The 15,545-nt window shown below is 34.5% G+C and overlaps 1 protein-coding gene across 1 annotated transcript in view; it reads right to left on the reverse strand.

Moving 5' to 3' along the window:
- Positions 1 to 10,184: 10,184 nt before the first annotated feature.
- The window catches only part of FYB2 (FYN binding protein 2), a 67,803-nt gene continuing 62,442 nt past the window's right edge, over positions 10,185 to 15,545 (reverse strand). The window contains 3 exon segments of the mRNA XM_025051993.1: positions 10,185 to 10,222; positions 10,319 to 10,475; positions 13,525 to 13,615. Coding sequence (XP_024907761.1) covers positions 10,185 to 10,222; positions 10,319 to 10,475; positions 13,525 to 13,615 — 286 coding nt within the window.

Consider the following 15,545-nt stretch of genomic DNA (forward strand, 5'->3'; position numbering starts at 1 on the left):
GTTCAGGGGTTCCCCTTTCTCCATATCCTTGCCAGCACTTGTTTGTTGATTTATTGATGATAGCCATTCAAACAGGTGTGAGGTGATACCTCATTGTGGTTTTTACTTGCATTACCCTAAATGATGTTGAACATCTTTTTATGTGCTTGTTGGCTATCTGTCTGTATTCCTTGGAAAAATGTTTCTGTTCATTTTTTTAAATTGGGTGGTTTCTTTTTTGTTGTTGAGTTGTATGAGTTCTTCATATATTTTGGATATATTAATCCCATATTGGAACTATCATTTGCAAATATCTTTTCCCTTTCAGGTGGTTGCCTTTTTGTTTTGTTAATGGTTTTTTTTTTTGTTATGCAAAAGACTTTAGTTTGATGTAGTCCTGCTTGTTCATTTTTGTTTTCATTTCTCTTGTCTTTGGAGTCAAATTCACAGAAACACCACTAACACTGATGATGTTCAGAAGCTTCGTACCTATGTTTTCTTCCATGTATTTTATTGTTTCAGGTCTTATATTCAAGTTATTTTTTGTGTATGGTGCAAGATAGTGGTCTAGTTTCATTCTTTTGCATGTGAGTGTCCAGTTTTCTCAAAACGTTTTATTGAAGAGAATTTGCTTTTTCCATTGTATATTTTTGGTTCCTTTGTCCGTATACGTGTGGGTTTGTTTCTGGGCTCTCAATTTGTTTTATTCTGTGTATCTGTTTTTCTGCCAGTATCATACTGTTTTGATAACTAGAGCTTGTAGCATAGTTTGAAATTGAGAAGTATGATACTTTCAGCTTTGTTCTTTCTCTCAGAATTGTTTTGGCTACTTGGAATCTTTTGTAGTTCCAAAACAAATTTTAGGATTTTTTTTGTTGTTGTTCTATGAAAAATGCCATTGAAATTTTGAGATGGATTGCAATGAATCTGTAGATTGCTTTAATATGGACATTTTAATAATGTTAAGTCTTCCAATTCACGAACACTGAATATATTTTCATTTTTTTGTATCTTCTTCAATTTCTTTCAACAATGTCTTGTAGATTTTAGTGTCCAGGTCTTTCACCTCTTTGTTAAGTTTATTCCTGGGTATTTTATTTTTTTTTGTTGCAATTGTAAATGAGATTGTTTTCATTTCTCTTTCTGATATTTTATTATTAGTATATAGAAATAGTAGATTTTTGTATATTGATTTTGTATCCTACAACTTTACGATGTTTATTCTAATGTTTTGGTGGAGTCTTTAGCGTTTTCCGTATATGAAATCACGTCATTGGCAAATAGTGACAGTTTAACTTCTTTTCCAATTTGGATGCTTTTTATTTTTCTTGCCCTGACTAGGATTTCCAGTACTGTGTGGAATAAAATTGGCAAGAGTGGCTATCCTTGACTTGTTTCTGATCTTATAGGAAAAGCTCTCAGTTTCTCACCATTGAGTATGGTGCTATCTGTGGATTTGTCATATATGGGCTTTATAATGTTGAGGTACTTTCATCTCTATCCATTCGAGAGTTTTTTAAAATCATAAGTTGATATATCTGTCCAATGCTTTCTCTGCATCTGTTAGATGGTCATATGATTTTTATCCTACATTTTATTAATGTGATGTATTGTGTTAATTGATTTGTGGGTCATGAACCATCCTTGCATCCCTGGGATGATTCCCACTTGGTTGTGGGATACAACGATGTCTTTTAATATATTCCATTTGCAGATATTTTGTTGAGCATTTTTGTATCTATGTTCATTAGAGTTATTGGCATATAATTTTCTTTTTGTTTGTCTTTGCCTAGTTTTGGTATCAGGGCAATGTTGGCTTTGTAAAATGAATTAGGAATAATTCCTCGGAGATTTCATACTATCTTTGTCCACTTTTGCTTCTTTGTTGTACATTGTAATTTCTAACTCTAGCCATTGTGTTAGTTTTCTGTTGCTGCCATAAGAAATTACTACAAACTTAATGATTTTAACAATGCAGTTTTTTTTTTATTGTCAAGGTAACGTTGGTTAATAATATATAGGTTTCAGGTGTCCGAGATTGTTTTCATTTCTCTTTCCGATATTTTATTATTAGTATATAGAAATAGTAGATTTTTGTATATTGATTTTGTATCCTACAACTTTACGATGTTTATTCTAATATTTTGGTGGAGTCTTTAGCGTTTTCCGTATATGAAATCACGTCATTAGCAAATAGTGACAGTTTAACTTCTTTTCCAATTTGGATGCTTTTTATTTTTCTTGCCCTGACTAGGATTTCCAGTACTGTGTGGAATAAAATTGGCAAGAGTGGCTATCCTTGACTTGTTTCTGATCTTATAGGAAAAGCTCTCAGTTTCTCACCATTGAGTATGGTGCTATCTGTGGATTTGTCATATATGGGCTTTATAATGTTGAGATACTTTCATCTCTATCCATTCGAGAGTTTTTTAAAATCATAAGTTGATATATCTGTCCAATGCTTTCTCTGCATCTGTTAGATGGTCATATGATTTTTATCCTACATTTTATTAATGTGATGTATTGTGTTAATTGATATGTGGGTCATGAACCATCCTTGCATCCCTGGGATGATTCCCACTTGGTTGTGGGATACAACGATGTCTTTTAATATATTCCATTTGCAGATATTTTGTTGAGCATTTTTGTATCTATGTTCATTAGAGTTATTGGCATATAATTTTCTTTTTGTTTGTCTTTGCCTAGTTTTGGTATCAGGGCAATGTTGGCTTTGTAAAATGAATTAGGAAGCATTCCCTCTTCAATATTTTTTGGAAGAGTTTGAGAGGGATGGGGATTAAATCTTCTTTGAAGGTTTAGAATTCACTCTCTGGTCTTGGACTTTCTGGGAGGTATTTGATTACTATCAATTTCCTTACTAATGATTGGTCTACTCAGATTTTCTATTCATGATTTAGTCTAGAAATATTGTGTGATTCTAAGAATTTATCCATTTCTTCTAGGTTATTCAGTTGGATGGCGTCTAGCCTTTTATAGTATTCTGTTATATCCTTTGTATTTCTGTGGTATGTTTTAACTTCTCTTTCATTTCTGATTTTGACTTCTTTTCCTCAGTGTATCTAGTTAAAGGTTTATCTTTGCAAATGACCAGCTCTTAGTTTTATTAATCTTTTCTGTTGTAATTTTAGTCTCTATTTATTTTTGCTTTGATTTTTATTATTTCCTTCCTTCAACTCACTTTGGGCTTTGTTGTTCTTTGTCTAGTTTTTGAAAGTATAATGTTAGATTGAGATTTTTCTCGTTTCTTGAGGTAGGCCTATATTGCTGTAAACTTCCCTCTTAGTACCGCTTTTGCTGAATCCCAAAGATTTTAGCATGTTGTATTTTTATTTTCATTAGTCTCTATATGCTTTTTAGTTTCTTCTCTATTATTTCATTGATCCAATAGTTGTTCAGTTGCATGTTTAATCTCTACATATTTGTGATTTTTTTTCCAGCTTTCTTATTGTAGTTGATTTCTAGTTTCATATTAATGTGATCAAAAAAGATGCTTGATATCATTTCAGTCTTCTTCAATTTATTGACTTGTTTTGTTTCCCAACATATCTATCCTTGAGAATGTTTCACGTGCACTTGAGAATAATGTATGTTCTGTTGTTTTGGGATGGAAAGTTCTATAAAAGTCTATTAAATCCAACTGGTCTAATTTATCATTTGAGGATGATGTTTCTTATTGACTTTCTGTCTGGATGATCTATCTATTGGTGTAGATGGGGTGTTCAAGTCTCCTACTCTTAGTCTGTTGTTCTCTATTTCTCCCTCTTGGTCTAGTAATAATTGTTTTATATATTTTGCTGCTCCTAGGTTGAGTGCATATATATATCAACAAATGTTATGTCTTAAGGGATTGTCCTCTTTTTCATTATAAAATATCCATCTTCATCTCATTACCTTTTTTATCTTGAAGTTTATTTTGTCTGATAAAAGTATGGCTAAACTCACTTTATTCTGGATACCATTTGCTTGAGGTATCATCTTCCACCCTTTCACTTTGAGCCTATGAGAAGGCAGCATGTAGCTGGGTCTTGTTTTTTAATTCATCCAACTAATCTGTGCCTTTTGATTGGGAAGTCACCAGGGACATTATTGATATATGTGGATTTACTATTGCCATTTTATCTTTTGATTTTTGATTGTTTTATATCTCCATTATTGCTTTTCCCTCATGTTTCTTTCTGCTATTTTAGTTTGGTGGTTTTCTGTTTTTCTTTCCTCTCTGGTAATGTTTTGTGTCTGAGCTCTGGATTTGTTTTGTGGTTTCCATGAGGTTTATATAAAATATTCATAGATAAAATAATCCTTTTTCTTCTGATAGCATCTTCAGTTGCCTATAATAGTTCATCCTTTTCCTCCTCCACTTTTTGTTTTCACAAATTATCCTTTTCATATTTTGTGTTCATTACCAAGTTGAATTAGCTATAGATATTTTTAATGTTTTTTACTTTTTAATCTTTGTGTTATAATTGTTTAACGCACTATTCTGATAGTTATGATTTTTTGCTTCTGCCTGATGCCTAACTCAAAGTTTTGTGCACTTCGTTTTGTTTCAGGTTGAAGAGCTTCTTTCAATGTCTGCCGTAATGCAGGTCTTGTGGTGGTAAATTCCCTCAGCTTTGTCTGGGAAAGCCTTTATTTCCTCTTCACATCTAAAGGAAAGCTTTATTAGAGTATTCTTGGCTGGTGATTTTCTCTCTCAATACTTTGAATGTATTATTCCTCTCTCTCCTGGAATGTAGGGTTTCTGCTGAGAAATATAATAATCTGTTTTTGTTGTTGTAGGTTACTATGTTTTCCCTGGATGCCTTGAGAAATATCATTAACTTCTGAGTTTTAATATAATGTGTATTAGGGAAGGTCTTTTTGACTTGAGGTAGTTAGTTGTTCTCTTAGCTTCTTGAAGTTGTATATCCAATTCCTTCCCTGGTGAAGTTCTCATATATTTTTTCTTTGAACAGTCTCTCTTCCTTTCTTCCTTTCTTCTCCTTCTGGGATATCCATTATCCTTATTATTGCCCTTTCTAATAGAATTAGATTGTTAGAGTTCTTTCATTAAAAAAAGAAAATCTTAGTCCGCTTTCCTCTTCCATCTGAATAATTTCTAGATTTCTGCCTTTGTTCTTGCTAATTCTCTCTTCATTATGATCTGTCGCCTCTATTATCATTGCTTTCTAATACATTCTTCATCTCATTTATTGAATTCTTCAGCTCCAGAATTTCTGCTTGGTTCTTTGAGTTTCAGTCTCTTTGATAAAATACTTCTTCTGTTAATTTTATTTTTGAGCTTGTTGAATTGCCTTTCTGAGTTTTCTTGTATTTTGTTGAGTTCATTGATGATATTTTAAATTCGCTATCATTTAGATCACAGTTTTCCATGATTTTGAATTTTGTTTCTGGAGAATTGTCATTTTCTTTTCGTGATATGTTACCGTGCTTGTTCACGGTGTTTGGTGTTTTTCCTCTTCTGGCGCATTTAAAGTAGTGAACACTTTTTGTGTTTAGGTACCATTTCAATTTTAACAATTCACCAGGTTGATAGAGGTCCTATTTTCCAGTAGATGGTGCTGTAGTGCGTTTTGGTTTTCTCTTAACTTGCATATTACTTGTGCCTTCCTGATCTCTGGTGCCCCTACTGTTGGTATCTTTGCGGTTGGAGGAGGGTGTTGCCCTGATTGGTGGATCTGCCATTTGGATGACCAGGGTGGTGGGTGCCCCTACTGTGTTTGGGATGTCTAGGTCTTGTGCCACCACCACGATAGCAAGGAGAGGTGGCAGGTATGGGGGTGGCCAGGTTTGTGAGCCTACCACACTGCTACTTGGTTCCCTGTGGCCACTGGTGCTGTTGTGCCATGGCTGGGACCCTGGAGACATGTCTCCACTGCTGCTACCAGCCTTTTCCATGGTACAGTCACTACCACAATCCATGGGAGGGAGCTAGATTCTTAGGTGTTGTTGCTGCTACTGTCACACATACCATCTGCCAGGCTGTGTGGTGTGGGGGTCACCCTTCAACTCTTCTGCCACTACCACCTTTGCTGGGAATATGGGCTCAGGAACAAGAGTCAGAGAGCCAGGGCTGGGGCTCTATCCCTGTCCTTCCTCCCCCACTATTCTGCCTCCATTATACATGCCGGTATACTCACTTTCAGATGTCAATGTGTAGCTCTTTCAAGTGTCCCAATGTACTGAGCAGAGCACCCTCTGTGTTGGGTCATAAATGTCCTGCAAGTTGTAGATTGAAAGCAATATACAATGGAGTTGTCTCACTCTGCCATGATGCTGACTTCACTCCAAGAACACAAACTGATTAGCTTACAGTTCTGTAACTCAGAATTTCTGTAGGCTTAGCTGGTGTTTCTGCTTCAGATCACACAAAGCCAAAAACAAAAGTGTTGGTAGGGCTGGGCTCTGCAGAATATGTTTCAAGGCTCTTTCAAGTTGTTAGCAGAATTTAGTTCCATGCTGCTGTGGGACCGAGGTCCTGTTTCCTTTCTGCCTCTTGTCTAAGGGTCATTTGCAGCTTCTAGAGAGCATCACCATTCCCTGGCCCATGGCTCTCTTCATCTTCAAAGCCTTCAAAGCTCATGCTTCAAATGTTTCCTGCCTCTTCTTCTACTGCATCTGACTAGCTGACTGACTCTTCTGCCCTCCTCTTCTGATTTTAAGGTCCTATGCTGTAAGGCTCACATGGATAAGCTCCCTATTTTAAAGTCAACTGGTTAGCAACACTAACTTTATCTACAAAGCCATATAACATTTACAGGTATACCAACGCATGAAGATCACTGAGGCCAAAATTCTGTCTACCACAGCCATAGAATACAAAGGGAAAGACCTCGAAGACCTCATGCTAACAATAGCTACTGAGAACAGAGTAAGCAACACAGATGTGATCCTATGTCCTACTGATAATGGTAACCTTTCCTATTTATATACTTAAAAGCAACTTTTTGAAAAACATTGTGCTCTAGTCATTAATTTGCTTCATCTAAACTTTAAAAAGAATGAATTTGTTTTTATTAGTGAAAATGTTTTTCCTTTATTTCCTAAATTGTGTGGATAATGGAGGGTTATTGTAAGAAGGTTGAAGAAGCCGAAAAAAAGATCATCCTGACCCTGTTGCCCAGAAACAACCATGTCTTAAGAATTTGTCATTTTATATTCATTTTTTTCTTCTTCCTGTTCTTCCACCTAGAATCTGTTTTAAAAGTTCCGAAGATGTGCAGGAGAGGGTCAAGAGAATACTATGTCATCTTGGAAGACCAAGTGTTTCAAGAGGTACTTAAAGGAGGAAGGGAAAGTTTTGTTGGTGTATGTTAAAAGGTTGCTGGTGACTTGGCCTATAAATGAATTTGCATGGCTAGTGTTAGTCTCCTTTAGGGTCAAGTATCCTTTCATGGAAAAGATATCTTTTCATGGAAAATTAAAAGTACAATAGAGTCTCAGTCTTTCCATTGAAACTTTATGCTAGATTAGAGTTTCTAGGAGACAGATGACATCACCGAAGTCTTAGTTGTAATGTTTACATTAAAGAATCTTGAAATCCATAGTGTGAGAAATTTAGTTTCAATGCTATTTAAAGAATGGAAGAAATGTGGCTGACAATGAAATAGAAAAAATCATATTGAGTATGGGCTGAATTGATAGAAGCAATTATTTTTCCTAGAAATACATTCCATATCAATAGTAATTAGGTACTAGTTTATTTAAATCAAATGGTTTATACTTTAAAAAGAGAAAAATATTCAGTTTTAAAATTCTATTAAATGTATCTATATAAAGTTAATTATTACATCCTGGCCATTTTTTCAAGTCTTAAGATTTGAATTTCAAAACATAGTTTTGTTTTCAACTTCTTCCAATTTCAGAAAAGGTCAGGTACTAAAATAACATCACTTAGTATTGTATATTAAAATTTTTAGGGCACTTTTACTTATTACATTGCAGGTCGAAACCAACCCTGTGAAGTAGACAAGGTGAATATTATAAGACGAGGAAATTGAGACTCAGAGCTGAGTCATGGAATTAGAACAAGAGGCCCTGTGATGAGATGGAAAGTATATGGGACAAATCTTAGTTCAAATTTAGCTCCACTGCCACTATAAGATTTAAAATACGTCATGTTTTGGTGAGGTGGCAAGAGTAATATATGGTTTACGATTCTCTTTTGTACAGGATTATTGCATGAAAGGTCTCTTCTCAACATATCCCTAAACACTCTCACCTTCTTGCCCGCATGTCATACTTATCCTCCTCATCTATAATTCCCACTGTAACAGGTCGGGCCATAGAGTATGGGAGAGGGCTGTGGTTGCCTCATTGCCCTGCTTCTCACTGAGTAGGTAAATTTAATTCAAGGGGATACAAGCAGAAATATATTCCCAAATTTTGGTACCATCCTTAATCTCCTCTCCCAAAAAAAGCAGAGTCATTCCCTAATTCTGTTTCTCTACCTTTGTAATCTCTCTAATGGAACTTTAATTGCTGCTGTTTTAAAGTCTAATGCTCTTTTGCCTTTAGTACTTCAAAAATAACTAGTCTAGCACCCATATTGTTATGATTCTTTTCTCTGTAAACATATGGCGTTGCCTTCCTGAAGACCTTTGAATGGTTCCCCATTCTCTAGAGGAAAAAGGCCAAGTGAACTCTGTCACATTCTAGCCCCAACTTACCCCATTCCAGCTCTTGCCATTTCTCACCAGACACAGTGCACTCCGTTTACTTTGAGGTTCTTCCTAGTCATTAGACAAAACATGGATTTTCCATCTCTGTGCCTTGTCTAGAAAATATACTTGTGACTAAAGACCAAGCTTCAGTGTCACCATATCTGTAAAACCTTTCTTAATCTTCTGGGCATTTCATTCGTATCTATTTCCCCTCATTGGCAAGTGCCATTTGGAACATGAAAAAGAGGATAAAAGAACCTAGAAACTTGAGAAATAATCTCACGGTATAAAGGATGAGGCCATAGAATAAATTCCATCATAGCCTTGAAGGCCAGAATCACCCTGCTTAATAAACAGTGTACATCATTTAAAAAATAGAATGTTAACAGTTCGGTCTTTAAATTTTTCTTTACTTTCATATAAGTAAAAATACAGATGAATTCTATTATTCGAATAGGTGTTCAGGCACAGACAAAGTAATGACTATTTTGTACAACAGGGTATTTTAAACTGATACAGCATATATATTATTTAAATTTTGTTCAATATACTTAGGCACTTCTTAAAATGATGTTGGATGAATTTAGGAATACATTACATTCAGCAGACTATTCCCCCCCAAAAAAACAATTTTGAGCAGCAGCATTTCGAATCTGATTTTGGTTTTGTGATAATGCAGAACACTTATACCTTGTTCTTTTTTTAAAGACTGAGTCATAATCATTTCATAATTATTTTAAGATTATACTTTGAGCATTTAAAAGACCTTGGTTACACCATTTACTTTTCAGAATTAGATTACATTCAATTTAAATGTACAGCATCTTTTAGAAATTATAAACACTCGTGCGCTAATATTAGAAGCAAACTAACCATCTGTACAACTGACTGGGTGCCATATGGCATGATTTCTAACTTTGGACATGGCTCATTAAACAAGTACTCAAATGCTAACACGGTTTCACATTCTCTTGAGCCATCAGTGAAAAAGATACTGAAGTGACTTTGAAAAATAACCGTTCAGAAGTAAAACCATCTCAATATAGAGGATTTATTTTGTTTTCTAAGTTTCTAACAAAAGTTTCCACAGACCCATTATTTCATTTTGACATGTAAACTGAAACCCATATGAGGCAGGACTAGTAGTTCTTAGTAGTTCTCAGTTGTGCATCCATACATTTGATGTTGCTCTTCCTAAGGCGATCAACCTTGATGCCTGAGGAAAAAAAGAAAATATATAGGCCAGTAGAGTAGTGAGTAGGAGATTTCTGGGGAATTTCCTATCCAGCTTAATATTTTTTTGTTACTTTAAGTGTTTATAAGTATGCTTTGTAGAGAAGTTTGATAACATACTCAGGAGACAGAATAATAAAGTCTCTTCCAGAGTAATCCTTATAAAATAGGGTAGTACATACCTAATTTTCAAAATTTTTCCTGAATTTAAATAAATTCAGTAGTCTTTAATGTACACAACATGTTAAGTATTTAGAATTCATGAAATGAAGTACAAAATCAAACCACTTACTTGAAATTTAGATGTTCAATTAGTACATATCCATCTATAGAAACAAAAATCACTATTACTAATCTGAAAGTTAATGCCCTGAGTTTTTTTAAAACAGAGAAATTTTATGGTCACTAAGCCAGTAACTTACATTTGCCTTTAGAATTACGACATATTACTAGGTTTTCTTCAGTGACATCAATGACTTCCAGTTCTTCTCCAGGGGTTATTGGCAAATCATATATTCCATTTCTTGAATTATTGGAACATGCCACTGCTGTGTTGATGACAGTAATCTCCTTGTCATACTGAAATGAGAGGTTACTAATTAGACTATGCTTGCATCAATTTTATCTTTTTATTATAATAAAATTAATGGAGGACCTCAAAATAAACTCAGGATGCTAGATATTAAGTAATATCTAAAGGAACAGGAATAGCAAGATATTCAGTGAAAGGAAAGTTACTTAAGGAAATACTAAAATGCCTCAATCTTATATTTGTTTGGTATGATCATATTTTCAAAGTGTTTTTCACATGCAATATCTAATTGTACTAGAATGAATTCTTGGGAATGAAATGAAATGAAATGAAAAGCCTGGGTATAAATTGAGTACTGTGGATAATACGTTAACTGTTCCAGTAATAAGGTTACTACCAAACCCAGGAAAGGAGAAGTTAAAAAAAAAAAAAAAAAAGAGGGAAAGAAAAAAACCTCTTTGTGAAGTGGTTTAGTTTGTAACTTTCTTACATACCTAGCATTTCTAGATATGACTCTCCCACCCTTCCTCTCTGGGTGGGCTTATATATTCTCATACATAGCTGTAGAACACATACTTTAAAGTAGGGCTTAGAGGCAGTTCCTACTCTCCTTTTGTGGTCCAAGACAGGTATTTGTGAAAAAAACTAATGAGAAATTCAATTTCTGATCCCGGGGGCATTTTTTTTCTGCATGATAAACTAGCTGGCCTGTACATCTACAGGTACGTCACCTTCTAATGTATTGAAATCTGTTGATTGAAAATAGTTCCAAATATATTGCTCATAATTACAGATGTATACTTCACCAAATTAGGATGACCAGACATCTCCTTTTGCTCAGGACAATCTTGTATTTATGCCTAATGTCTCTATTTACAATTATTATTATAATTAGGTATGCCTCTTTTCATTCTCAGAAGTGTCCTGAATTTGGATGATAAATTATAAGATCACCCTATTCCAAGTGGGATCTGATCTACATAAAAAGTTTTGCTTTTGCCTAACAAAGTAATAGCTTACTAACTGATTTCTTACCTTTTCCAGGCCATTGTTCACTGTGAATACACAATGACTTCTTAGAATGCAAAAGTTCTAAAAACTTTTCATTGCTTTCAGGATAAGATCCACATTTCTTAGCTTGACATTCAAGCTCCTTTGCATAGTATCATTCCCCATGCCCCCATTTCTGTCTCTGTTACTCAATCCACATTAAGCTATATAATAATCTTGAATATAGCACTTACCTTTCATATTTCCATGCCAACGCTCATGCTATTCTGTCTGAAGTACCATTTTTTTCTCTTAACCACCTTGCATCAAGACTTTCACAACTGCCATGTATAATTTATTGTTTTAATTGTACTTTGTATATAGTCCCATTGTAGCATTTAATAAACATTTTGTCTTATAAAATGAAAATGAAAGACATTTCTATTCATCTTTGTACTTCTAGTGCCTGGCACAAATGTACCTGATATTTTGTGATTTGAATTGAATAAAACGGCATACTTTTTCTAATGGCATATCAAGGAAACCCACCACAAGTAATAAGGAAGAATGGAATCATGTACATATGAGGAATGGAATTTCTGTCCCATACAAGACAGGCCAGATGCAGTGGGAGAGAAAAACACTAGATGGAACGTAGGGGTCTTTTCAACAAATAATGGTTGTTACTTGTTTTTCAACTAGTCATGTAAGGTCACAGTTGGCAGCTGATAAATTCCTACCACAATTTAATAGTAACCCTAATTGACATTGGTTCAAGCAGGAGTTTTAAGTGATTATGAAGAATTTGTATATATTTCTATTTTAGTTTAGCCTAAAAAACATTTTTGGATGTTTGCAAAGTATTAGATCGTCCTGTTCTGCTCTGCACATGAATATGAATATAACTTGTCCTCCAGAAGCTCAGTTTAATTGATAAAAGCATAATTACAATAATGTTACTATTTGGTGGTAAGGTAGAGTTTTGCTCAGGTATATAGATATATAGAGGAAGAGGAATTTATTTAATTGGCTAGTTTGAGTTAGTATTGGAGTAGAGGAAATTCGTCGGCTGGGTCTGGGTAAGTAATCAAGAGCTAGTAAGATGGAGAACAATAGCAAGGTATACCAGACAGCTGGAACAGACAAAGTAAATGCCTAGAGAAAGGAAACAGGATAAGGATGGAGGTGGAGGTTCATTCAAGGGACAGAACTATGAGTATTTTGTGGCCAAAGCACAAAGTGCAAGGTGAAGAATGGCAGGAAATAAAATCTGAAAGACAAGCAAAAGTCAAGACATGAAGAGCTTTGTATGCCATGTTAAGAAGCCCAAACTTTACCCATTTGGCATTGGGAAACTTCTGAAAGATTTTAGGCAGAGTAGTGACTTGGACAAATTTTATGAGCAGTATGCCCTCTGTCACAATCCATTGCCTAGCACATGGGAGGTATTCAGTTTTTTAAAAAATAAATTCTTATTTTGACAGTATATGAAATCAAGGGAGGATTGTTTTATTCCAACTAAATTTTTTGGTTTAGTTGGAATTATGGGAAAAGTGTCCATGGACTCTCCATGACAAGATAAGAAGTCAAGGAGCTTCAGATGCTGCTTCATTCATTCAGTTATTGTTCATTTATTTGTTTAGTGATTCATTCATTCACTGAACATTGTGTGACCAGTTTTATGTTGGGAGCTGAGGAGCAAACTTGAGTAAGACAAAGTCTCTCCTTCAAAAGGAACTCAAGAGTTTAGTTCAAAATGTGCTGTGGGCACACACGTTTTAATATAGCTGATCACTGTTGTAATGGATATGTGTATACTAGAATTTTTAAAGTGTGCTGAGGGAGTAACTTTGCCTGGAGAAAAGTTAGAAATAGTGGGTGACATTTGAATGGAGCAATTTAGGATTTTTTCCAGGCAGAGGAAATAGCATTTACAAAGGCATGATAATACAGAAATGCACCTGGAAAAAATAAAAATACCAGCTTTTTAGTCAAAGATCGTGTCTTAATCCCAGAGAGGCAGAGGTGCAACACACTCACAGAATCTTTGAAAACAAGTTTCTAGCCTTTAATATTGTTGATTTTTACCTTCAGAGGATAACATACCTCAAATCTTTCTCTAAAACGTTTTTCTCTTTCCATTCTTTTTTTTCCTAAGTTTTGCTTCTTGGTTCTGAAGAAATTTCTTGGAGATAAACTGGCAAGAAGAATACAGGTAGGGTTAAATGTACAATAATAAAACTAAGTTTCCAAATCTATGAAGTCAATCTATTTCAGGATAAACTCAGGTATAATTTTTTTGTGTGTATAATTTTATGTAAATTTTATTACACATACATTCCCATTAGAGCAGATTGTCAAAACTACTGAACAAAGTAAAACCAGTTGTTTTCTCTTACAATTAAAAAATTTTTTGACAGTAAGATAACTTGAAATAACATCTAATTGGTTGAACAATTTAAGTTAAACAACAAACTTCAGATTTAGAAGTATAATTAAGAAAGATGAAACTTAAAGAGATTTATAAATTGTCCTATTCCTTTCAGATTATTTAATGGAAACCAATAAGAGTGAGTAAATGGCTTATATTTTTTGGTGTTCTAAGTTTTCAAGCTTAATTGGGGAATCAAAAATCCCTGTGCATCGATTAAAGAGCTGCCTGGTTTGCGGAATGATTATGGAGGATAGAATTATGAAATGAAGCAAGTTGCCACAAAATAAATGCAAAAATTTCAGGACATAAAAGTGGATAACCCTGCAGCAGAGGCTGATTATGCTTTTATTCTCCCTTTTCCTCCCTCCTGGTCTTTTGTGGGTGTTGGCACTACATTTTATTAGTTTTATGAATTAACAAAAGGAAAAAGGTCAAGCAAGTCCTGTCAGTTTTATTCAGAAGTGTCACATATCTATTTCATTCCATCTAAGAAAGATTACAGCCACTACCAGGCTATGACTACTTCTTGCTTGAAATACCATTTTCTTCTTGCTTTTCCTTTTGCGAATCCACCTGCATACCTACCTCCAGTCATCTTTCTAAAATTTAATTGATCATGTCACTCTCTTGCTTTAAAACTTTCTACTCTCTCTCTACCTCCTATAAGATTAAGTCATATTTCTTAGCATGGTACATAGTACATTTTATATTCTGGCCACAATCTGCCTTTCCAGCCGCCCTTTCCCATCTACATACAAAGTCTACATGGAACATCTTACAAGGTAGGCTGTCATATCCATGCCTTTTTATGTGTCATACCCTTTCCTAATGTCTCTGAAAATTTATCATCTTGATTAATAAAGGGATAATAAAAGTATCAAACTAATATAGAAAACATCACTTATGATAGAATATATTACGGTAGAAACCGTTTAAAATGAAGCTAAGAGTACGTTGAAATCGATACATCAATCTACAGGAGTAGTGAGAGCCTCAACATACATTTTCAAAAATTTACTCAATTGAGAATAAAAGTAAACTATGTCATTTTGTTATAAGAAATAAAAAAACAACACCAGCAAACTGTTTCCTAAAAAGACATGTATAGTCATTAAAATACTAAGAACTTATTCTTTGGGTGGGTGGGAGGTAAAAAGTTTAACTGTTTCTTCTTTTGGATTTTGTTTTGCTATGCTACACAAAAGAATGAAGTTTAAGGTGGGAAGTGCTTTTCTAGTCTGTAAATACATCTTTCTAACTTGGGAAAAATAAATTGCATCAAGTCTAAACTCAAAAAAAGTAAACTTAGGGGAAGGATTATCCTGTTCCAACCTCTGAGTTTAAATTTGGTATAGACCGATGTCTTATTTCGTTTGGGGTGCCCCTTTAGGACATTTCTAGACAAGTTCCCTAGAGAAGACAGACCACACAGTGTTCCCAGATTTAGACAAGGATTTCCCAAAGACTTTGGTTAAACAGTTTCTCTCAGATACAGCTCCATCTCCTAGTAATTGAGGTGAAGACTGAAGCACACAGCACCAAGTAACTATCTTGAGACAGTAAAAAAATCACCTCTCAACAACTAATGGGAACTTGAATCACATGAGTGAAAGTTAGATTTTGAGTTGATAAAACATTTTTTTTTTGTAATTTAACATTAACGTAGTCATAACTAGAATTATATTTTAGGGTA

This window comes from Pteropus alecto, unplaced genomic scaffold, assembly GCF_000325575.1.
Source record: "Pteropus alecto unplaced genomic scaffold, ASM32557v1 scaffold25, whole genome shotgun sequence".
NCBI classification, from domain to species: Eukaryota; Metazoa; Chordata; class Mammalia; order Chiroptera; family Pteropodidae; genus Pteropus; species Pteropus alecto.